Source organism: Megascapheus bottae, chromosome 23, assembly GCF_031878675.1.
Source record: "Megascapheus bottae isolate mThoBot1 chromosome 23, mThoBot2.hap1, whole genome shotgun sequence".
In the NCBI taxonomy this organism is placed as follows: Eukaryota; Metazoa; Chordata; class Mammalia; order Rodentia; family Geomyidae; genus Megascapheus; species Megascapheus bottae.
The window spans coordinates 23,164,543-23,191,121 of record NC_143531.1 but is presented as its reverse complement, the minus strand read 5'-3'; the positions used below and the strand labels follow the sequence as shown (position 1 = coordinate 23,191,121).

Sequence of the window (26,579 nt, the reverse complement as noted above, 5' to 3'; positions counted from 1 at the left end):
TAAGAAAAAATGTTCCTCCTTGAAGACAGCACGTACTCATTGAAAACACACAGTCTCTCTTACCCCAGACAGTGGTATTTAATGGTGAAGAACCCAAAGTCTGGCCTCTGTGGGATTCATAACCTTATCAAAGAGAGAACTTAGACTTGTTACTGTCAAAAATATGGATACAAATACTGTGCCCATAACACTGGCTATCAATGCCAATTGATAATAAAAAGACATTGGAAGAGAGACATGAACTATTCATTAAGGAATTTAAGGAAGACGGTTCCTAGTCTTGAGACATACTATGTAGAAAGGCCCTGCGGCAAGAGGAAGCATGGCAAAAGCGAGACTCAGGAAGAGAATGAGTTCTAGGTGCAATGAGCTGACAAGAGGGAGCAGGGTGCCATAGGTCATACTGAAGATTTTAATCTTTATTCTAAGAGCAAGATGAAAATTTAAAGGAATTTAAACAGAAGTGATGGCATGATCAGAGTTATCAGCAGGCATTATCTATAATTCAGGCACTGAATTATGTTCAGAGAAGATCTATGAACATTTAGAATTATATTGGTTTTAAATTCTTCAATATTTTTGTGATGTGAGTATTTTTTTAAAAAATCAGCGATTCTAGAGTTGATTTCAATTACCTGGAAAATTAAATTATAATAGCTAATTCTCACTAATGCCAAAATAAAAAAGCAGGATTTTTTTTCCTTACTTAAAGTTAAGCCAATTTCTTGTGACATATGGTGTAATTAAGGAAATTAGCAATGAGTATATTCAACAGATAATCATTGCATATAAACAGTAGATGGAGTGAAAACGTGGTTGAGAGACACCTATCAGTCTGAAACCCTCAGGAACTCCCGGTAGGCTCTTACACTACGCCACCCAACCTCAAATGAGCAGAACCACAGGCAAGATGTTTGCCTTTCCATCATGGAAGACATTCTCCTTCACAAGGCCAGGCACCTGGAAGACATGGTACTTGCCAATGGCTTTGATACTGTGGCAACAGGGAGTGAGTCTTAACTGAGAAATTGGTTGAAATGCAACATATTTTTCATTTTTATTAATACCTTCCTAAGAGGGGTTTACATGTGTGTGAACAAATATAGCACTAAAATTTTATATTATAAACAAAAATTTGTGAGCCTTTTCTATTATTTCTTTTACTCTTAAGTTTTTCTGATTATAGTATAGTAGAGGAACACAGGTTGTTTCTGCGGTGCTGGGTGCCCCCCCCACAATGCTTTTAGGTCAGTCAAGAAAATACAGGATAGGAAGAAAACAGCACAGAGGACTGGAAGTTTAGTCTGAGCTGTTCAATAATTTGTGTACCCCCCAAAAGTATAAAGATAAGTATTTTTTCCAGCTACTTTTCTTTTCCAAATGAGGTGAAGGTATAGTCAGTGATGGAACAAACCTTCCAGAACCTTCCAGAAGATGGCAGACATGGTACCCTGTGATATTCTGGAAAACAAGGTCTTTGGAAATTACCCAGTTGGGTTGGAAGCCGGGCTCTCAAAGCATTTACTGAAGCAAATACAAAGAGGTCACTGAAATGAGGTCTTGGAGGATGAGAGGAGGTGTTAGAATGTTGGCAATGGAAAAGTCAAAGGCCTGCTGGGGGTCAGATAATGCCACCAGCACCCCCAAGCCCAGCAACCTAGGGCCCAGAGTAAAATGGCCTTCACTCAGAAGGCATGCCTCGTGCCTGCACGCTGAGTCAGAGGATGTGGCAAATCATCCAGCAATTACCATGCTGCCATTTCCCAAAGTGAAAATGCATGGCATTGCTTTTGTTCTGGGTTTTGTGAGGGCCAAGCTGGCAACAAACACCACAAAAGATGGCAGGGAACTTGGCTGTTCAGAAAGGGCTCTCTCTCTCTGAAGTCCACTAGAAATGTGTGTTGTGCTGTAGCTCTTTTTCTAGCTCTTGAGAAGTGTTGTTCTAAGTTGCTGAAAATGTCCAGGTTCTTCTCATGCATCCTCTCTCCTTTAATGAACGCCTCTGTCCTTGTCTGCCTAAAGTAAGACGCTAAGAGACTTCTTGGCAGTGAAGCAGCAGTGCTGAGGGGACTGGGTGAGGCCAACCAGCTCCAGTCTCCACTCCAGCTCCCAGCTCTGCCCTCCTTCACTCCACCAGAACCATCCAGCTGCAGCCTGTACATCTCCCTTTAAATCCTCACACAACTGGAGATCACAATGTTAACGATAATTTAGAGAACTATAGGTGCATAACATATATGTGGTCCTAAAGCATTCTTCCATAGAGCTTGGCCTGCCTCTCCCTCTCCCTCTCCCTCTCCCTCCCTCTCTCTCTCTCTTTCTCTCTCTCTCCTCTCTCTCTCTTTTCTTTCCTACTTCCTCCCCTTTCCCCCTCTTCCTCTCCCTCCCTTTCTGTCTACCTGTCTATAGTACTATATTATATGAGATATAATAATATATAGCTTTTGTGTAAGTACTTTTTACATTGCACCATTTTCCAAACTACTCGTCGATCACTAGACATTACACGTTTCTCCTATTGGAGAACCTGTTAATACTGAAGATATTAATGGTAGCATCCACATGGTCTGTTTTTGCTAAATAGGCAAAAATTCTCATTACTTTACCTTAAGAAGAGTTATTTTGTGTGCAGGCTTAAATTAGCAAAAAGTCAGACTTCTACCTTTTCCTAATAATCTATAATAGAGACAAAACTGACTGTTTTGAGGAAGCCATCCCTACATACCAGCAACTTCTTTATTTATTTATTTATTTATTTATTTTTTGGCCAGTCCTGGGCTTGAGCTCAGGGCCTGAGCACTGACCTTGGACTTTCTCAAGGCTAGAGCTCTACCACTTGAGCCTCAGCACCACTTCCGGCTTTTTTCTATGTATGTGGTACCGAGGAATCAAACCCGGGTCTTCATGCATGCTAGGCAAGCACTTTAACCACTAGGCCAAACTCCCGGCCCCATACCAGCAACTTCTATGTAGATGGAGAATTTATTTCAAATTCCTCAATAGGATGGAATTATCTATTTCTTTCACCTCACTATATTTTAAGTTTTATATCAAAGCTATGCTTAACACCCTCATTAAAAAAAATGAACAAAATGTTCTTTTAAATTGAGAATGGGGGTAGTCAAAAAGAAAATTAATTATCTTCATTTGTTTCTAAAAGCTAGAGTTGTCTTTCCTGATGCCCAGGATATGGGCCTTTTGTTTGTAATAATGGTCTTTTTTTTTTTAAAAAATTGAAGCTCATTAAATCACCACTTACAAAGTAGTACTTCTATTGCAATATTCCATTAAATTTATGAATTTATGTGTCCTTGAATGTTTTTCAATACTCTTTTGCAGTACTTTTTTCCCACAATGTTTTTCAAATGATTAATATTTTAGAGTATTAATAAGCAAGATACAGATTTCTGTTCATTACAGTTCTTCTGGAGATGGCATAATTGTTTAATAGTTTAAAATATGTTTACATATTTATACACACTGTGGTCATAGAAAAAGTTCTTAAAAGTTTTTTAACTCTATTTTAGGTCATATTCTGAGTGTTTACTTTTATATTAGCTAATTTATATTTTGAGATAGAAATTTATTTGGCAACTTTAATAGAGTAATCACATTATGTGGAAAAATTAACTTATGATCCAATATTCCACCCGAAGAGAAGAAAAACAAAGGAATTCCTGAATGGTACCATTTTAATTTAAGACCCATTTTATGAAGTAGGAAAAGGTAATTATGTTAACTAGGAAGCAGAATAAAAGTGACTAAGAATTATTAGGCATTTTTTTTTCTTTTCTAGATGAAAGCTTACTGTGTTGTTCAAGTTGGCATGAAACTCTTAAGTTCACAACAACCTCCTGCCCCAGCTTTCCGATTAGCTGGGACTACATGTGTATACCATTATGCCTGGTGATCACTAACCATGTTTCAATCAGGTCCTAAGCTGCATTATTTAAACATTTCCCATTATGTAACCTACACATTATCATTCTCAAAATTTTCATTTTACTTAATGATTTAAAAAAAATACTAGCGCTAAGGAAAATAAATAATATGTCCCAAGACACACAACTCTTAGTAACAGACTTGGCATTGAGCCCAGATTGTTCAGTTGTTCTAATCCAGAACTGAAGGCCTGCACTTATTTGCTTTTATGACTACAGCAGGCCCCTTTATCCATAATTTCACATTCCATGGTTTTGGTTTACCTATGTCCCCAAAGTAAAAAAATTCTCTAAATAAGCAATCCATAAAATTTAATTAGGCATTACCCTGATAAGCATCGTGAGATCTCAGTGTAGACCTATGGTGCCAACCCAGGACTTGAGTCATTCCTTAGCTCAGGTATCCAATCTTCAGACGCTATTCCTCCCCCCACCCACCCTCCCCAGTCTCTCAGAAATCATCCTGGCTACAGGGCCTACTGTGAGCTGTAAGACTGACTTAAAGGTAGGTCTTGCACGGAAGGTTTGGTGTGGTGATGTCAGGCATTGAGTAGATCTCTTAGATTGCATTCCCTATGGAAGGGGGATCGCTTTATGCAATTAAGCTATACTGTCTGCTATTATAAATGTCTTCAGAGCAATTTTAATGACAAAGTTAGCTAACTCCAGTGGCTCATGCCTATAATTCTAGATATATGGGAGATAGAGTTTAGGAAGATCACAGTTCCATGGTTCAAGGTGAGCCTGGGAAAAAAGATGATGAGAACCAAGAGCTGGATGTGATGAAAGGTGTCTATCATTTCAGCCACACAGGAGGCTGAGATCAAAATTAGTGGTTCTATCACAGGCCTCTCCTCTTAGCAGAAAAAGCCAGTTGCATGATCGGAAGATCACCATTCAACCTTGTCCAGGTTAAAAGCAAGACCCTACTACAAAGATAAACAGAGAATTTTTTTTAAAGTGCGGATGGTGTGGTTCAAATGGTAGAGAGTGCCTAAAGGCCTGAATGCAACTCCAGTAACACCAAAGAGAAAAACTGCATCGTTCATATGTAACATTGATTCCTCACTCTACCCACTGTCTTTGCATAGAATGGAATGGGGAAACAGGTTCCACCAAGAAGATGACTGTCTGGTAGTTTTATTTGAGGTCTGTAGAAAAACAGAAAACATAAGCTTAGATCATCCTGTGCTTAGGATAACTCAAAACTAATTGCCTTTGTTGAGAACTTGTGATGGGTTCATTGGCATGTGAACTACCACAGGAACAAAGCTGAATATGGAATAGATCCCATGTTCCAAAGCTAATAGAAAAGATGGAAAGCTGTTGTGTGTAGCTCTAAAGTCTAATTTAAAAATGGAAGACCCAGAGGAGCTTAGAGGATGTATTTATGCATTTCCTACCGTAGCACCATTAGACCTCGTTCCTGCACATGAAGGCCTCTTACTCGATGAGGAAAGCAGGACTTTTCTCAGACATGTTAGTGAAAGATAAAAGTTCAAGTGGCAACAAAAGAGAGTAAATGATGGCGAGAAGGAAAAAAATGGTGGGGGATTCTGACATTATACCTGCCCATAAGCTATGACTACTCAAGCACTGTTCCTAAAGGCATCTTACTATATTTAAGGCAGTCAGTCATTAAGGCAAATGGAAAAGGCAAACAATTAAAAATTATGAGCAGTATAACAACCACATATTAAGCATTTCATGTGGGCAATGAACAGGTGTTCCATTAATTTAGCTTCCCTGTCTCTGTATGTTGTAAAATATTTACAAGGAAGAATACAGTTTATTTTCATGCTTATATCTTAAAATCAGCTTCATGAGTGAATGGGGAATTTTGATGTCTATAATTATTAAACATGAAATTCTCCTTACAGCAACTCAGCAGTTTTGTTCAATTCGGTGAGATGTTGACATGTGAGAAATTCTTACCTTAAAATGACTAAACATTTCATACATTTACAGATAGGTGCAAAATTTCTATCAGCTCTCCTCTTCTGTTACAAAATTAATGAGCATTCTGTGAAGCTATACCAAAGAATTTTCCTCCAGGCACCTTATAAAAACATTTCTAGCTCTCATATGAATGCAATGTCTTCCTTGAGAGCCAATGATTTGAAATATGCACATTTTTTAAAGATGGCAAATGCCCCACAAAAGGATTCTTTTGATTTTTCTCATTTTTAAAGCCCTGACTTTATCCTTTCCTATCTGATTATATCTTCCTAAGGGAAAAACAGAGAACCAATTAATGATTAAATTCTGAGTAGTGTCCTGACTTTATCTGACTCCTGAAGAATATAGTGTCCTAATATATCTTGAATATCACTAAAGAACTCAATCGATGCCACTGTATCTTCTTCATAAAGGATGATTTTATCTAAAATGGATTCCTCAAATTATACTGCAAGTGAAGGATTTGCTTCTACTATGACAGCTTTCCGATAGATAATCATGCTGAAGTCTGAATTTCAGGCTCTGATTCACGGTACATTCATCTTAGTTTCACTATAGGAAAAAGCCCTTTTGGAAAGGTGAGATACGAGCCCGTGACAGGGCAGAGAGTCATATATTCATGAAATAAATAATCAGTGATGCATTCAGAGCTTGACTATTATGTTCCTTACGATGCTTTCATTTTTACCTTCCCCATTTCCCTTTTTTAAGAGCCCCCATGAGAATGTCCTGTCTTTTATAGCTAGCTTCCCATTGTATGTCTACTTGTGCCATTAACCTCCATAAATGAGAAACATAACAATCCAAAAGAAGAAATACTTTTAAAAACTGAAGCCTATTTCTCAGTAGCCCTCCTGAAGCGTTTTAATCACATATGCATGGAATAATGTTCAGAAACAGTCAATGTGAAATTCAAATGAAACAAATGGAGCTCATAGGACAAAAAGAAACAGGGGAAATGAACGTAGCGTAATTAATTACGACTCAAAACCCTGATTTGCAGATTCATGGAAGAAAGTGTTATGATGTGACATGATCATTTAAAACGCCCGTTGGTGCACACCTGATAGCAGTATTTGGAGGTGATGAGAACATTAGGACATGCGTCCAGGTGGAGACAGAAATTCCTGGGCACACACCCTTACTGGAAAGCAGTTCCTCTGTCTCTGCTTCCTGGTAGCCATGAGCACTTCTGCTCCACCACCAACTCTGCAACACGATGTCTAGCCCTCACTCCAGGCCCAAAAATCTGGAGCCAGGGGACCAGAGTCTAGAACCTCAGAACCTCAGACCCCATAAAATCACTCCTCCACTAAATTGTTTATCACGTATTTTTAACAGCGACAAAACAAACCCCTAAAATTGATTAAAAAAAAAAAAGTGACATCAACTCTAGTAAAAAGTGTATGAGGGGCTGGGGATATAAGCTCAGTGGCAGGGACCTTGTCTAGAAGGTGCCTAGATTGCAACGTCAAAACTAGGTAGGGAAGAGGAAAAGAGTGAATTCAACTAGCGATTCGACTATATGTATATTTCCTTTCATATTTCTTACTTTTCTCATTGCTTAGATTTTTCACTTAGTATTTGTAGTTGAAAATAAATCCACTTTATGGGACTGCTAAGGCGTCGATTATGGAGTAATCTGATTTAAAATGCCATCATGTTGCATTTTCATATTTTAAAATGTGCAGAGAGAAGGACAGCCTTGAACATTTGAAGTTTCGAGGCTACAAAGAAAAATTGCATCACAATCATTGGTGTGTGAAGAGAATTCAATCACCATTTCTTGCTCATCAGTCTTTGTAATTGATGATACCACTGGATTAAAGTATCCACCATGACCTGACTGGAATCTTGAGCAAGACTTAGGGACATTGTTCTTTAAACCTCAGGTTTCATCTGCTCAAAGGGAAAATAAAAGACTTACCTTTATCTAGTTATCTGTCCATCTACCTATTATTTTTATCACTATCATTATGATGATCACTATCTTTTTTTAACACTTTGCATAAATCACAAAATAAGTACAAATATTCACAAGGAGGACAGTAGGAGCTCAAGGTCTAACCATGCTAGGTATTTGTGGGGTCTGTCAGCTTTGTGGGGTTTGAGTATTTAGTGTTTTTCTAAGTTGCCAGTATAACTGCAATATCTACACCAATTGGAAGCAAGCAGAAAAAAGGGGGAAAGATCCAGAACAAGATGAATAATGGTACGTCCCATTCTGAAATATAATATAAAGATTACATGTTTTATAAACTCATCTGTTCAGACTTGAAGAGCCAGGTAATGAGCCTAAAAATAGCTGGACTAGGTGTCTTGTCCTGGACAAGATAAAGTCTTCCTAATCAGATGACTGGGGTCATAGACAAGTGATAAATACCTAGACAATTATCTTCTCTCGTTCTTTGCCTGTCTGTCTTTCTGGTCTGCTTTTTTTTATAAAGCACATGTTTAATGACCTATGTCACTTAAAATGTTTTGAAATTATGGGTTGAGAAGCCAACATTTTAAATTAAGTATTTTAAGTCTGCTGCCTCTTTATGGTTTACTGTTCTCCTGGAATGTGGCCCTGGCCACTTCTAAGAGGGTTAAGTAAGATTACTTAAGTAAATTCAGGTAAACAATTTATCAAAGTGCTTTGTAAACTTTTTTTTGCCAGCCCTGGGGTTGAGCTCAGGGTCTGAACACTGTCCTTGGGCTTTCTCAAGGCTAGAGCTCTACCACTTGAGCCTCAGAATCACTTCTGGCTTTTTTCTATGTATGTGGTACCAAGAAATCGAACCCAGGTCTTTGTGCATGCAAGGCAAGCACTCTACCACTAGGCCAACCTCCCAGCTCAGTTGTAAATGTTGTTAAAAAACAAAACAGTGCTCATTAACCAGATGTTGATTTGCTTTGAATTTAAAGAATTGTAGTTAACGTAAACTAAAGCCAAATGCCAGTTGTTCATGCCAATAGCTATTCAGAAGGCTGAGATCTGAGGACTGTAGTTCAAAGCCAGCCTGGGCAGGGAAGTCTGTGAGACTTCTATCCAATTAACCACCAAAACTAAAAAAGCTGGGGTGAACCTGTGGTTCAAGTAATAGAGTGAATGCCTTGAGTAAAAATGCTCAGTGCAGGCCCTCAATTTAAGCCCTAGGATTGACATGCACACAAAAACTTAAACCACCTCTCTCTATTAACCAGTTTATTTTTGAATAATGTACTGAAGAACATGTATAAGTTTGTTGTACAATGACTATGTTACTACTGCTGTACATAAGTTGAGCTTTGGGTAGCAATTTATTTAAAAATAGTCTTTGCTTCTCCCTCTATCCATGACACTGCAATAACAGCCAGCTTCTAGCATAAAATTCTTCTCCCACCCAGCTTTTTACATATTTCATTATATGCTCACAGTCATTGTTTTTGTTCTACAGATTGAATTCAGAGCCTGGGTGCTGTCCCTGAGCATTCTTGCTCAAAGCTAACTTTCTGCTACTTCCTGTTTTCTGATGGTTAATTGGACATAAGAGTCTCTGGAGCCTGTGCTAATGGCCCATGCCTGTAATCTGGAGGCTGAGATCTGAGGACCAAAGTTCAAAGCCAGCCTAGGCATGAAAGTCCATGAACTCTTATCTCCAATTAATCACCAGAAAATGAGAAACAGCGCTGTGTCTCAAAGTGGTAAAGCACTAGCCTTGAGCAGAACAGATTAGGGACAGAGCGCAGCCCAGAGTTCAAGCTCATGACCAACAAAAATTGAAAAGTTCTCAGAACTTCCCTGACCAGGCTGGCTTTGAACAATGATCCTCAGATTTCAGCCTTCTGAGTAGCTAGATGACAGGTGTGAGCCACAGGCAGCAGGCTTATTCACAATCTTTAATATGTCTCTACGAAGCAGTCAGATTGAGGACAATATGCATGATTATGAGCATCATCAACGTTAGATAATACCAAAAGAACATGTTTGGCATATTTTTTTAGTTTACCTATTCTGGGAGTCCTTTACATTGTGACTAGAAAGAAATCTACTTGATGAACAGTTGATAATTTTAATTGTTTTTCATTTCTCTTTTCTTTCAGGTCTCTGCTACTTACTGCCATTTTGTACTTATTCTCTCTCACAGAGTTCAGGAGTTGAATATATAAATGAGGAAAGATTTGAAAATTTCCCTTAAGGACGTTATACTGAAAAAAAAAGAACGCAACTCAAACTAACAAAAGACGAACGAACAACTGTATCTGAGTGTACAAAAATAAGTGTATGATGGTGATGTTCACACAAATGTACCAATCCATGAGGAATGGAAACAAGGCTAAAACCTTTGAAGAAGTGCTGTTATTTGCATCAAGATACAAAGATGGATTTTTAAAATAATGTACAAACTGCTGTTAATATATTTGTTAAATAACATCTATAATTCAGGTATTTGCATATGAAACCTAGAAGCAAAAACTTAAAAAAAATAAATTCACTATTCATTATGTTCTCCCCCCAAAAACAATAAGAATTAAATAAATACATTTTTCTTCATTTTAAGTCGAAATTTATAGGCTTTTAGAAAAATAACTATTCTTCAAATTTTAAGAGCTTGAAGGAAATAAGATGACTATGGTTTGAATACAAGAAATTTTAAAGAAATTTAAAATATTCTATGCCTCTAGGTAAGGTTATTTAAGAGGATAATTTATTCTTATATAATCAAAACAGGATTCAAGCAAACTATATTTGAACTGAGATTAACATAATGATATACCTTTAATAGAAAATTTTATCATCTCCCTACAATTATCAAATATTCTAATTTAACTGACAGTCAGACAATACAGGGGACAATTATAAAAATTCCACAGTATTGTGAAAACATTCTTACTTGATTATGCTGTAATCTTGAGGGAGGGAGAATCCCCATCATAGGCTAATGATGTGAAATTCACAGTATACAAAAGTTACATGAAATAAGGATACATTTGTGTTTTATCAGAGATTTCAAGATCAAATATGTCATATTTATGTGGAGTTGGAAAAAGCAGAAATTGAGATATAAGGGTTCAAAGATGCTTTTCGGGGATTTCTCAGGAGCTTTTGTAAGGCTAGGTTGTCCCATCCCAAAGCCTTTACCTGCACTTTCAACAGAGAGCAACGGGGATAGGCCACCAGCCATTCCCACCTGTAATCCTGGCTATTCAGGAAGCTGAGATCGGAGGACCGGTGTTCAGAGCCAGTCTGGAAAGACAAATCTGAAAGACTCTCCAAAGAACCAGCAGAGAGGTAAAAATGGAAGTGTGGTTCAAGCGGTAGAGTGTCCAACTGTGTGTAAACTCTAAATGAGACTGTTAAGGCCCTAAATTCAAACCCCACTATTGGTGTCTGCCGCATGTGCATACGTGTGCAAATGCACACACACACATACACACACACACACAGAATAGTCAAAGAAAAGAACTGAGAGCTAATTTAAAGCTTGCAGAAATCAAATAGAAAAATAAAGGCTAGTGCACATTTTAAAAATGTGCTATTTACTTTGTTCAGAGAAATTAGTTTGAACAAAAGGCTAGGAGGGTTGAGGCAGGGATCCCTGAACTGGAATTATTTGCACGATTATAATTAACTGAGCCCAGTGAACTCTCAGATCTTCCATTAGAATGATACCTGACTATCACCTCTTATAAAAATAAAAAGTAAAAAGGAATATTTAATATTACTTCCAAACCCTATCTAGGGTTTCCATAGCTATGAATAGTTTCATCAAATGTTTGAAGAAAATATGGCAAAATTATAAGAAGCAGTTAAATTAGAAAGAATGAATCTCTAGGTAATAATTTTTCTAATTCACAATTGTACAAATTTTCTTTTTCTTTTTTTCCTTCTTGTGCCAGTCCTGAAACTTGAACTCAGCATCCAGGATTTCCCTCAATTTTTTGTTCAATTCTAATGCTCTAGCGCTTGAATCACAGCTCCATTTCCAACATTTTGCTGAATAATTAGAAATAAGAGCCTCACAGACTTTCTGCTCCAGCTGGCCTCTAACCACTTTCCTCAGACCTCAGTTCTCTGAGTAACTAGGATGAGTCTGTACCAGTATGAATCTATGCACATGAGTTTGACTGTACACTCTCTCAATTCACCTTTGTATCAAATTAATGTATGAAAATATTCATATGCAATGAAGTCAGGCCTAACTCCTTACTAAACAAACATGCTATTGTTAACTACGACTTTTATATTGGAAGAGGCCTGGCCACACCTACTCTTAACCTTACATCTGAGGGCCTCTTAGTGTGAAGAAGAAAGGAAGCAAAGACACCCTGCCTACTAAAGATCTCAGTTCTGTGGTGCCTGCCCCTCTCTAAAGCTTCTCCTTTGCCCTCCCTCTCAGCAGTGCTCAGTGGAGCACTCACTACTCACTGGGATAGCTTCGCATTGTTCCTCACTTTGTCTTTCATTGTAGTTAAGTATCTATAGGCATTTATTTCTCTAGCTGAAATCAAAGCCATATGAGGCAGAAGATACTTTATTTACTTTTTCTTCCTCGTGTTTGTCACAGATTATTGAACACAAGGCATTCAATAAATATTTACCAAGTGAATAAACAATACTCCTAGCTCATGGTGGATTTTTTTTTGTCTCCATAACGATGAACTTGCATTTTATTTATCAAATTAAAGATCAAATGCTAAAGACCTGTGCTATAATCTGATGTTATCTACATTGTATTAGAATGCTCTGAAATTGGAGAAACCCAGACACAGTAAACAAAAATAATGCTAATGAATTCATGATAAAATATTTACAACAAATGGTTTACCTGCTATAGTAATATTTCAGGTGTTGAGTTTATATAACCAATAGTTAATGTATAAATACTATGCACTGAGAATTGTACTGGCAAACAAAAGTAATTAAAATTCACATATTTTTCAAAAGGTTGTAAAACAATAAGAGAAAGAAAATTTTCAGGGCCGGGGGTTTAGCTTAGTGGTAGAGTGCTTGCCTAGCATGCATAGAGACCCGGGTACGATTCCTCGGTACCACATACATAGAAAAAAGCCAGACGTGGTGCTGAAGCTCAAGTGATAGAGTGCTATCCTTGAGAAAGTCCAAGGACAGTGCTCAGACCCTGAGCCCAAGCCTACGACTGACAAAAAAAAAAATTCAAATACATTTTTCTGTCCTTAATGGAGTTTTAAGTGCATAACCATTCTACATGTTGTTTAAAAATAAAATTATTAATCTGTGTCCTCCTTTTTAAAAAATGCTATATTTAGGATAGCAATGTATGGGTTAACAATTAGATAGAGTTTAAAATGAAATTGCTGTAATTGTTGAAATTATTTCCAGGATCACTAAGGAAAAATACGAAGTAACAATTAATTCATTTGTATATTTACTTATATATAGCACAGTAAAATATGAGCCAGATGGATTGTTTTGTATGGTTTAGGAACTTCCCAGTATACAAACATTCAGCAGTTTCTAAAGGTTATTTTTGATATAACATAAGTCATATTTAGTTCAAACTATAGATCAAAGGATGTGCTTGTTTTATCTTAATCTCTTTACATGGTCAAAGCCTGCATGTAAGCAAGCAAAGCAGAGTTCGTTAAGTCCCACTTATATATTTAGTTCATTCTTTGCAGTAATATTAAGATGAAACTCTCAAAAGACACCAGCACTCTAAAATGACTTCATCTAAATGCACCTCAGTCATTCAGGTTAAGACAACAGCTATGGCCAAGCTCTCCTAGCAGAGATTTGCAATCGAGCAAAACCTAGATACATAAGGCTGTACAGTATGACACTAAATGAAAGGACCTCCAGGATATAGAAACAAAAGCCATATAATGAGTGATTGTTGTCCTTAATGTACTATGTTATCTCTCATCTCTTTTGCTGTCCCTTGGTTATCTCATATTGTTACAGTATTTCACTTTGTTATCTGATATATTGGATATATATGTATTTGTTTATTTGAAATTGGATAGAGAAGGGGGGAAACCAAGATGAGGGGTGGGGGTGGGGGAGGGAAATAGGGACCAAGACATGAGAAAGGGTATCAATGTATGTGAAGTAATGCACCTTCTATCTGGCGAATATAATGTAACCCTTCTATTAATTACAATAAAAATATATGAAAAAATGCTATATTTAGTTTTCATATGATACATAGTTTTCACTATGACTTAACACATCAGAATATGTCATTATGGCAAATTCATCAAAAAGTAAAATAAAGAATAAGCTCAATTTCTAAATTCATAATATAATAGTTATAGTACTGAGCTTGTATTTATATGTCAAATTTATACTGTCTGTTATATTATTTAATATATATACAGATATTGGAGAAAAATACATACATTTAGAATTATTTCTCAAGGGCCGGGAGTTTGGCCTAGTGGTTAAAGTGCTTGCCTAGCATGCATGAAGACCTGGGTTCGATTCCTGGGTACCACATATAGAAAAAAGCTGGAAGTGGTGCTGAGGCTCAAGGGGTAGAGATCTAGCCTTGAGAAAGTCCAAGGACAGTGCTTAGGCCCTGAGCTCAAGCCCACGACTGGCAAAAAAAAAAAAAGAATTATTTCTCAAGTCCCTCATTCAGAATTATTTCTCAAGTCCCTATCTTTTATGGTTAAATGAGAAATATATATGTGCTTATAATATTTTTTAATTGAAGGCTTGGCACTAGCAGAAAAGTCAATTAGATTAAATGCAAATAATCAGCAAAATACATTGTAGCTCAGAAGGTACAGCATCATCCGTGAGTGAAAAAACTAAGCGTCTGCATGAAGCTCTGAGTTCAAGCCCCAAGACCAGAAAATGCATGCACACATATAGTTACACACACACAAACACGCACACACACACACACACACGCCAAAAAGAAAAAAGATAAAATTTATCCACACTAAGATAGCAAATATAATACACCTTTACTGTACAATAGAGAATTGATTTATATGTTCTTATGTTCATTAATATAACTATGTGGATATATTATACATCCTGTGCTATTCTGTAATTTTTACTCATTAATAATATTTTTCATATTTTCTAAGTGAATAATAGCAGAGTGCCATCTCATTTATTTAATAAATACCCTAATACTGTGAATTTACATTGTTTCATTATTACTCTAACTAAAATACTGTGATTACCATCTTTATAAAAAGTATATTTGTACTATTATGATACTTTAGATAGTTTCTGAATTCTTAATAAATAAAAATAATTTAATACTGCCTTGATGGCTCAAGACTCTATAAAAATGCATCCCCCATGTCCTTTGCAGTTTAAAATGGTAAATTGTTGGTCTAAGATCAAATGAATGAGCTGAAATTTTGGTTGCATGATTCAAGTGGTAGAGCACTGGTCATAAATGTAAAAGGCAAGAGTTCAAGGCCCTGAGTTCAAGCACAAGTGCTAGCTAGCAGTGCGTGTGTGTGTGTGTGTGTGTGTGTGTGTGTGTGTGTGTGTGTGTATAGAACCTGTAGTAGCTTAGCTTTGACATATTCACAAATACATCCATCATACATTGGATTTATCCTGTTTTATTCTAAACTCCATCACTTCAAAGAAATGAGAGAATCTGAAAAAAACTTTTGGAGCGAAGTTCCAAAGACAAAGAATTATAAGGCAGCTTCCATAGTACTGTTTCAATAGTCCATCTTAGAAAAGAGTGATAATAACCGACATGTATTTTTCATTTTGTGACTTTTGAAACAGTTACACCAACAAGGAAGGATATAAAAGAAAGTTTTATGCTTTATGCCTGTTGCCAAGTAGGAAATGAACAGAAAAAAGATAGTCAAAAAATCCATACTTGACTGTCAAGGACAGCTTTGTCTTTAAAGGCAGAGTAAAATCTCTCTGGCTAATATACATCAAATCTTACCTAGAAGGCAATGAAACAAATTTAATGACATAACAGTACTTTATTCTTTTTAAATGAGTAACAAAATAGTGATCAAGCCAGGAAATCAGTAATTACATCATTTAAGTAACCGTATGTTATCAAGGTAAGTGGAGTTTATTATTATAATAAGTGCTGTAAGTGATATATGGGAAAGAATCAGAGAACTGGAGGGCTTTACTCATTACTCAGGATCAGAACTAATTAGAAGTCTTACAGTAATACAATAATATGATTTCAGTTGCAATGGACAATTGGTTTGAGAAGGTAATCTAATCATCCATTCACATTCCCTAAATGATTTTCTTGAAAGATAATGGCTAACCTAACCCTTCAAGGTATCTCCAAGAATTCTAGGACTAAACATTTTCCTTTATATGATCTGCAGCTTCCAGGTTGAAAACTCAACAAGGTTACAAAAATCTTAGTAGAACACGAGAAGAAGCTCAGCTGTTTTGGGGATGGCCCACAGGGCCACGGGAGCTGAACAGATATTTGATAGACAAAAAGTAACCAAAGGGACATGATAAAGGTTCGCTTTTTGAATACGAGTTTCACAAGGTCTGTCTCTGGAAAAATTAAGAGAAGTTCTTCCTATATAGTAAGTCAGTCAACTTTAGAGCACAGGAGGCATTTCAGTTACATTCAGACCATGATTCTAGGGTATCAGGATGCAAAAGTATGGACTACCAGGAGAAATTTGAGACTACATAGACCTAGTATTAGATAATTTGGTTACAACTCCCAGCATTAGTCTATTAACTAGAGCTCAATTTGTGTTAAGATATTTCTGCAGCTATAGGGTGAAATTGATAAACAAGATTGCTTACATTGCAGAATATTAACATTGGCACATATAAATCTTAAGAATTATCTTCTCCTAAATTGCTAATAGTTACTCAAAGAACAGCGTAATAAGATTGGCTTGAAGCATCTGAGAACAGAGTCCTCGATTATGATGTAAAGCCAACAGCATAGTTTTTTGTTTTTAAATTTTGTTTTACCCTAACAAATATTTGCAAATAAAGACTAAAAACAAATATAAATCTATAGAATCAACTAGGTCTTGTTCTGGAACTCACTTCTATTCCAAACTTGATCCAGATGTAAGTGCTGATTTTCTTCTCTTACAATGGGCTAATTTACATTTTCTATACTTTCATATAAAAGGAATCACACAATAGGTAGTGTATTTGTCTTTTCTCTCAGAATAATTGTTTTGTGATATATCCATGTTGTTGTATGTACCAAGCAGTATCAATTTCCTTTTCTTTCACATTGTTAAGCATTCAAAATGAATGTAACATATCATATTTTTATACATTTATCTATAGATGGTCACTTGCACTGCTTCTAGCTAGGGTTTATTCTAAGAAAAAATGATTCTCTATATAGGCACATGCCAACGTTAAATGGGTACATGCTTTCTTTTCTCTTGGCTAGATAAATAACAGTGGAATGGCTGTGTTTTATGGTAGCTATAAGTTTAACTTTATAAGAAACATTACTTCTGTAACAGTGTATGTAAAACAAATATAAATATACATTATATATAAGGTACAACACTACCATATCTAATTAACTGAACAAAGATTATACTAAGTGTTAATAGAACCGTGGAACAAATGCAACTCTCACTGTTGCTGGTAGAGAGCTTGGAATGGTGGAATCACTTTAGAAAACAGGACAACTAAGAGTAATTAATACAAGCCTGTATCTATGCACAGTACTGTCCATGAACACACAGCATTAGATACAATAATCGTGTTGTGGAAATAGCACAAAAGTCTATGCACAAGTAAACACCCTGTTCTTCCAGTATTGCCATGGAGGCATCACAAAATGAAGCCATACACCTAAGACACAGGAAGTCATAAGAACACAGGAAGACCACAGGGAAATACTCACATCACCCTCATGGTGTAAGGATCATTCCCTCTCTACTACAGAGAACTGAAGTCTAGCCTCTTACCTATGTATTTGTAGCCTTCCTCTCCATTGACTATGGGTCGGAGCCAAGTTGACTTGAGTTGTGCCGTTTGCTGCACGTGAGCTCCTGCAGGAGGGTAGATGGTAAACAGCATTTCCATTACTTGGGACTTCTTGATTATTTCAGAATGTTTCCTTGGCCTATCTGTGAACCAAAAAAAAAACAAAAACCACAAAGGGAATGTTTTTAAAATTTAAGTTCTATATAATTTACAGAATGCTTTTACTGCTTTTAGAGATTCAACTTAAAAGCAAATTCACAGTTTGAATATTAAACATTACACAGAAAGCATCAGTTTTCTTTTATCCATTTTTTTAATCAAAAATCTCTATTGCACACATAATTCTTTGCCAAAATGAATCTCAGAACTCTGCTAGCATCATCTTCAAGAGCTATTATTGGAAAATAACAATTATTAAATCTTTAGAAAAAATTTAAAACAACAAGTGATCAGAACTCATATAATCTACCTTATAAAGAGCAGTAGTTATTCACACTTTATATTCTGTATTTTTAATGGTCATTAAACAATGGAATCAGATTAATGGAAAACAGGTTTAGTAAATGTAAAGTGTTTTAAGTAGAAACAACTAAAAGAATGAATATTCATAGGCTAATTTTTTAATGTAAAAAGGCACATGCTGTAACTTTTTTAATTTTTTCAATTATTTACAAAACAATTATCAGGAGCAAAAATACACCAAGTGCTACAATTGTTATTTAATTTCCATAACACATCTATGAGGTAAATTCTGTTATTGCTTTTTTTTTTACATGAAGATACTGAGACTTGGAAGAAATTAAAGAACTTGCCTAAATCTCAGTTTGCAAATGAAGCAGGAAAGATTTAATTCACCTTGGTTGCAAACAAATCTTTGTCAGTTAAACATTGCCACATTAACCAGTATTTGAGAAAACTGAAATCTAAAAAATTGAAACATTGAAAAAAAAGTCTGTGTATGACCATTGACTCGCCAGTTTGTAATTTCAGTTTCTGGTTGATATGTCTCCTAAAACTTTCTAAAACACTCTCATGACCACAAGGTAACTGTATGTAGAAAATTCAAAAAGGGAAATGGTAACATGTCTACTCAAAGCTTTGGTACATTTTTCATCTTTTCTTTTCCTCTTATTTTCCTCCTTTTCTTAAATGCCATGTTTTCTCTGGTAAAGTGATTAAGAAAGTCGACTTGTTGGTGGCTAGTAAGCCAGGTGTCAGTCTACTGTCAAACTATTCCAAAGCCATTCCTCATGGTCTTTTTTTTTTTTCAATATGAGAAACTTCCATCCTTGTTCCATGCCCCTGCTTTCAGCATGAAACACAGATGGCAGTGGAGACAAGCACAGCTTGAAGGGTGTCTGCCTGCTTCCAGGAGCTTCTATTCCATAGGTTTCTGCAGCACAAGTTGCCAGCCAGGCAGGGCCATGTGCATGGCACACAGTAGGGCACCCCTCTCTCCCTGTCACTGGGAGCTTCCTGGACAGATCACTGGTCCACCATCAATGATCTAAACCCCTACCAAAACATTTCTAAATGTCTACCGTTTCTAAATTTCTACCAAAACATCCTTGCTCAATCCCACAGTTCTTTTAACGTGGTAGGCAGGTACTCCATGACTAAACCTCAGTGATAGCACCAGGACATTCTGCCTCATTTAAAGCCAGTGATTATATATATCTAGATTGGAGTCTTATTGAATAACTAGAAATGATGGCCTAATCAAAACTGTACATGATAAACAATCTCAAACTTCAGGATAAAGCTTAAAAAGTAACTTGAGGATAAAACAACAACAACAACAAAAAACCCTTTGAATACACAAGTCACTTTTAACAATAGCTCCGGGGTCCCCAGAAACACCTCTAATGCAAGATTCTGATAAAATTGTGTGATTCAAGAATTTTATATGAAGACAAATGTAAACACACAGAGACACCCCCAGCTTCAGGAAATACAGCACTCAATCTCTTCCTCACATAAAACAAAACAAAACATTTTCCTAAAATACAGCTAACCGAGTTAAATCAAAATTTAAAAAAAAATTAAAGAATGAAATTGCTGATGAACAAACTTAAGGAAGGAAGCTAAGGAATAAAGAGAGAGAAAAAGGGTTGGAAGAGGAGAAATGGGTCAGCATTTCACTCAGATAACCCTCAAGGCCAAATAGCTGTGTGGTATAAAGGAAAGGTACAAATGTTAAAACCTTTGAAAATATGTCTTTAAATCATGAAATATTTTCTTAAGGAAATTGGTTAAGAGAAGTTAAATAGTACAACACAAATGTCCCATTTTATTAATAGAATGTCAGAAAAGGATTTTGATAATTTAAGAAATATTTAAGGCTTTCTAGAAGCATCCTTTGAAAGGACTGAAAACAATTCATACTAATCGTTGATTAAGTTAAACTCCCAATGGAGTGACACTGTATTTTTGTATGTTTGTATTATCTTCTTATCTTTTCCAGATGAATTAGACATTTGGAGAACACTTAAGTATTATGCCTTGAACTTAAGCATTTATTAACATAGCACAATTTCTCCACAATACATAAAGACACCACTTTAAGCTCTTTTCTAGATCACATAAATATTTACCAATCATGTTATCCAACAAATGGCAAGTAGGAGAAAAGCAACATTTGAGTGGTATACTGCATTCATAATAAGGTAAACAACAGAATTTCAGAGTATTGTGGGTTTTTTCTTGGAATCATTAAGAAGCTCAGGTTATTTCTTCTTGTTTTTTTTACCCAAAAGAGCAAGATTAATTGCTCATATAAAGATAGGCTTACATAATTTATAAACATGTATGTGGTCCACTGGACTGCATTTAATTTCTTTCATAGGATAACAAGCTTAAAGGATAAAGAAATTTAGAGAACTGTTATCTTTCCTTTTTTAACAGAGCTTTAAAGATTTTCTTAAAAAATTATTCAAAAACTAAAGAAAAAGAGATTATCAAGAACTAGGATAAAGTAAGTTGGCAGGAATAATAAACAGATTGTTTTAAGTGGTCCATGGCAAATTGACAGAAGCTACTAGTTAAATTGATAACAAATATGAGCCAAACATATTGTAGTATCTTGAGGAATTAGGGGAAAAGTTCACATAATGTTATTCAGGAAATTCACTGAGAAAATCCTCAGAAACAGTACAAAATACAGATTTGTTTAGCTCAGAATAAAGAACTTGAGAACTGAGATGTGGCTCAGTAGTAGAGCATGTGCTTAGGTGTTCAAGGTCTTGGGTTCCATCCCAGCACAAAGAAGGGAGAAATGGGGGGAGAGGGAGGGAGAGAGACTGAGACATGGAGGCAGATGAGGAGAAAGACATGGGAGAAGATACAGAAAGATAGAGACAGGCAAAAAGACAAATTTAGAAATGTTTGCTGTCAGCATCCATCTAAACAGTATCTGATGCATTCATGTGCTCCTCGTTACAATGGTTTGCTTTCCTTTGACACTGAAACATACTGGAGATACATTGTTTTGGCAACCAGCTTCCTGTGAATGGAAGGGCCTGTAGTTAAGCCTTTGAAGAACTTTTGTACTTGGATGTGACATTCTTGGTTCAAAAATGGAATTAAATATAAGTAACTGAGAGAATGGTGACCAGTGGTCACCCCAACTATCAAAGTTGGATAAATCTGACTCATAGAATTACGTTGTGGTTGTGATTGAGTGTGTGTGTGTGTGTGTGTGTGTGTGTGTGTGTGTTCAATGGACGTATTTAAGTCAATCTCTGCGTTTTTGACAAAGGACTTCTTATATAAGCTATTATGATTTTTAGCTTACATGCATTGGAAATACCAGGTACGTAATTTAGAAATTGTGATTGAAGTTATCATTATGAACCCCAGCCACCTATGATTTAAAAGAAAATGATGAGGCCAAATACACAGTTCTGATTTTCAGGTCAAAACGATAACTGGAGAGTGAGACAAAAGGTTCCATGAGTGCAGTATTCTTATCTGTATTGTTACTCCGTGTATCCCAGCTGCTTCTCAACTGGCTCACCCAAAAATCTGGGATTTCCCATTATACGTTGAAAGGGAGGTTTGTGTTTCAGGCTCCATCAATATGTCTTATTTAGGACTCCAGATGTAGATAAAAGAAAATACCTTCTCTTACATGACAAATACAGATGACTATTCATTATGTTATCTTACTGATCTGGTTAAAAAATGTATACCCTATGCTCATTTCTATCAATTTCTATCAGTGTCACAAATGAAAGTTATTTTCTACTTATTCCAAAATAATGTTAACGTGCACATTCTTCCGCAAAACTTTTGACACTATTTCAGAGAAATCATCAAGGAATAAGAACAAACCTTTGAGAGTTATTACATTCTGACAGATAATATTTTGAATAAAATTATCATGTTATTGTCTTAAAATACCAAAAATATTTTTAAAGTTTTTCTTTTATTAGTTGTCATGCAAAAAATGAGAAAATAGTTCACACTCTTACAGGTACAATTTAGAAATCTTGAGTTTATAAATAAATAAATATATATGTACACAAATATGGGTTTGTATACACATATGCATACATATATATATACACACATATACAACATCCTAACTTTAATCATCTCTGAAAATTGTTGAAGGAGTTAACAGGCCTTACATTTCCTCTATGACCAAATCCATAGTTATATATTAACTTTATGCCAAAAATTTGAATTAAAAACAACTTATTTCAAGCCAGGTGCCAGTGGCTCATGCCTAGCTACTCAGGAGGCTGAGATCTGAGGATCGTGGTTCAAAGCCAGCCCAGGCACTAAAGTCCCTGATCTTATCTCCAATTAACTACTAGAAAATGGGAAGTGGGCTGTGGCTGAAATGGTAGGGCGGTACCCTTCAGCTGAAAAAGTTCAGGGACAACACCCAGGCCCAGAGTTCAAGCCCCACGATTGACAAAAAAAAAAAATCATTTAAAATAAGATCAAGAGAATCATCAATAATTCCATATAATCAGGAGATGGAAATCCACAAAGACAGCTTCTACTTATTAAAAGAAGTTTTTGAAATGGTCAAGAACATCAATACTCCAAAACAAAATATTATTAGATGAGGTGAAAATAGAAAAAGTATATAGTTATTTGTTTATTGAGCAAATATGTGCTAGCTATTGAGTTACTAAGAAACAAGGAAACCCTTTTCACCATGGAGCTGATGGAGGTTTTGTTTGTTTCTTTGCGGGTTTTTGTTTTTTTTTAATTAATAGTGGGGTTTGAACTCAAGGTCTGGGCACTGTACCTGAGCTTTTTAGCTCAAGGCTAGCGCTTTATCATTAGGAACACAGCACCACTTCCTTTTCTGGTTGTTAATTGAAGATTAAGAGTTTCTACAACAGGTGAATATATTTTGCAATAAAAATCTAAACAAATTTCAAGGATTTAAGTCATCTACAAATTTCATGGACTTTAAAGAAAGTGAAAAATCAAAATCAGATCTCTAGAAAATCCTCAAACACTAGAAAATTGCATAAAAGTACTCTTGAATAACTCTAGGATCAAAAGAGAAGTTAGAAAATATGAGTTGAATGACAATGATGAAATATAATTATTAAAATTGGTAGGCTGTTACCAAAATAGCGTTTTGGAATCCATAATATTAAGTTTCTAGATTACAGAACAAACACTTCTTGAATCAAAGAGCCACACTTTAGAAAATAAAGCACATGAAACCGCAAAATTACAGATTAAAGGGGAAAAATAACAAGAAGAAAACAGTGAAATTTAAAACAAAATCAGTAGAGAAAAATCAATGAAGCAAAAGTTGATTCTGTGAAGGTCAACAGAATTGGATAATTTCAACTAAGATAGAAGACAAAGAAATGAGACAGATGATATTGCTACAGTAATTATAGTTATGATACAAAATGATGATTAGGAGAATATTGCAAATAAATTCATGCCAACAAATTCAAAAACTATAATTAAGTTGAGAAATTCACTTAAAGACACAATTTAGCCAAGTTCTCTATAAAAGAATTAAGTTGTATCCACAAAAAAGAAATTTAGTTAGTAAACAGATACCTATAAAATCTACTCATGTGTATGGCCTCAGGGATGAACTGTACTTAATAATGAAGAGAAGTAACACAAAAAATAATTTTCAGATATTTGAATAGGAAAGAAAATGTTTCATAATATAGTACTTAGCTAAGAATTTTTCCAATATAAAAATAAAAGTGCTAAAAAGACAGCTAGAGGTAATTATCACTTGTGAAGACAGTTATATGCTTTTATAAAGTTTCAGCAAACTGAATTCAACAACAAACTAAAAGTATAAAATGTGAATCGCAATGATTCATTCCAGAGTTCCTGATGTGATTTAACAATTCACATTAAGATTATAGAAAAGAACCTCTGGTGGAAATCAATCCAGTACATTCCCCATGGCAGCCAACTGAAGAATCACAATGCTCTTCTCTTCCGCATATACAAGAAATAACACAATGCAATCACATTTCTGCCAAAGTACTAGACAAGCACCCCTGGACAGAAGAGAAGCAACATCACTCCTGTAGCACACAGGAGCTAGATGGTCACCCAGGAAGGGGAGAAGTCCACTTGCTTCTGCCAGCACATAGCCACCATTGGCATGGCCTTGGAGCCAGGAAGAACTTCTGCTTCCAAAGAGAAATGTAAACAGGAAACTCCCAGCCACTTCCATCACCAGAAAGGCACTGATAAGTCTTCCCTTCTGGAGATTCCCTGAGCCCTCCTGGGCTCTGGGCTCTGCTCAGGAAGTCCCCTGCAATCTACTGGCATGCCATTTGGAACTAGCCACTGATAGGGGTGCATCTTGCTCTTCAGGGTGCAGCCATTTGTATCTTCATTCCTGAGGCTCAGGCGCTGCCTGCTGTCTATGGATTGCGGACCATTTCTGAGCCAAGGCTGCCTGGACTTCACCCCTGAAGCCTCCTTGGAATAGAAACGCTTCAAATCCTCCTTTCCCCTCTCCTCCTCCCCAGGCATGCCTCCACCCAGAACATAGCCAACTGGTCCCCCAGCCACTGTCTCCCAGGAGATCTCAGCCACAAAGCTCAGGTTTGTGGTGTCTGCCATTTAAGGATTGTGTTTTTAAAGGCCCATGCAGATTACATTTTCCAAAGGTCTTCACAACTCTAAATGAAGCTGTGATTTTAAATGTCATTTTGCTTCTATGTCATACTTTGATTAAATTCACCCCCATTGATTACATATTCTTATTCCTACATGTTGATGTCTTTTAGAGCAGCAATGCTTCTTCAAAAAAGAAACCAAACATAGTAATAAAGAAAAAGGTTTCCAGCTATTTATAAATGAGTGTGTGAATACACATATATACATATATATATTTCATAAAATTTATTTAATGGTCATACATAATACCTATAGAGAGCATATGCAAAGTTATGTATGTAAAACTTATTTGCTGGGAATATCTACATATTGTATACTATATAAAGTTATTTACATACACATATACACATACAGAGAGTCAATTTAGGAGCAAGATAAAAATGAAAAGCAACAAGAAATGAGTAAAATTATCTAGAGCATTTAATCTCAAAATTGGAGATTTTTCTCTAATCCCCTTACTCTTTTTTGATGTTTCTTAAATGGCAGACTTTAAAGATGAAATCACCCTGCTATGTGGTAGATTTTAATTTGTTAATATCTAGTTTGCAAGACACACACACACACACACACACACACACACTCACACACACAAAATGAACTGAGGAGTTAATTTTCTCTGAAAAAAAGAGAAGCGATTCCAATGCTTTTATCCAATATTCTTCTTACAAATTAGTGGGGTGCCTTAAATATTTTGAAAGCTAAATCAGAATTTAATATTTTAGTAGTAAAATCTTTTCTGTATGTGGTAAAGAACAGAGGAATTTAATAATTGATTTATAAGTTGCAAACAGACAAATTCAACCTATAAAAGCTATTTAGTTTTCATTACCTTGTATAAAATCCAGGGCTTGAGGATTATGCTTTACCACAGATTAAATAGTTTATCTTTCTCGTCCCCTAGGCAGCCATCCAGTCTAGTAAAGGCTAGCATCAGTCATAACAATAAAGCTAGATGGAGGGTTTCTGTTTTTGTGACTCTGCTTTCAGCACCAGTAGATTACAGTGCTCTGGGAGTGTGAATCTCTGCCTAATGCCTTCTAAATGTTCCCATATGTTTCATTGCCTGGCTTCAACTACACAGAAACAAAAGTACTAAATACCTAAAGAAACATTCCACTCCCTACTCTACAAGACTAAGTTATGATCCCACACCCAAGATGCAAGTGAAAAAACTGTTGCTTCTCCGCTTCCAGTAGGAGAGGGCACAGGACAGAAACAAAGGAGGCTCTGTGCCAGTCCATTGTGTCTTGCCACAATCTGGCACTTATTAGGCACCCAGTAGGTATTGGCTGCTAGAGGGGCTGAAAAGAGAATCACAAGGAACTATAAAACTAAAGTTAAAAACACCATTCCTCCATGTTCTTTGTTGTAAACTTAACCACTTTATTTTAGCGCTTGGTTCATAAGTGTTAATGCATTCATAATATACAATGATCAACTTCTTTCCCTTTGGGAAAACAGAAGTTCAGAAACAGGAATTCTCATTCTTAACTCTGCTGGCCCATGGCAGCCCCATTCTACATTCTGCCTTTGTACATTTTACCAACTTTGGGCAATCCTACAGTATTGGGGGGGTGGCAGTTAGAATTATTCTTTTAGCATAATGTCTTCTCAGTTCATCTATTTTCTATCGTATGCCACAATTCCTGACA

General features: G+C 36.0%; 1 protein-coding gene across 2 annotated transcripts in view; it reads right to left on the bottom strand.

Moving 5' to 3' along the window:
* Positions 1–26,579, bottom strand: part of Iqcm (IQ motif containing M) — a 189,414-nt gene that overhangs the window by 18,412 nt on the left and 144,423 nt on the right. For both annotated transcript variants that reach the window (XM_090356586.1, XM_090356587.1), the window contains one exon: positions 17,772–17,933. In XM_090356586.1, coding sequence (XP_090212712.1) covers positions 17,772–17,933 — 162 coding nt within the window. The remainder of the gene's footprint in view (positions 1–17,771; positions 17,934–26,579) is intronic.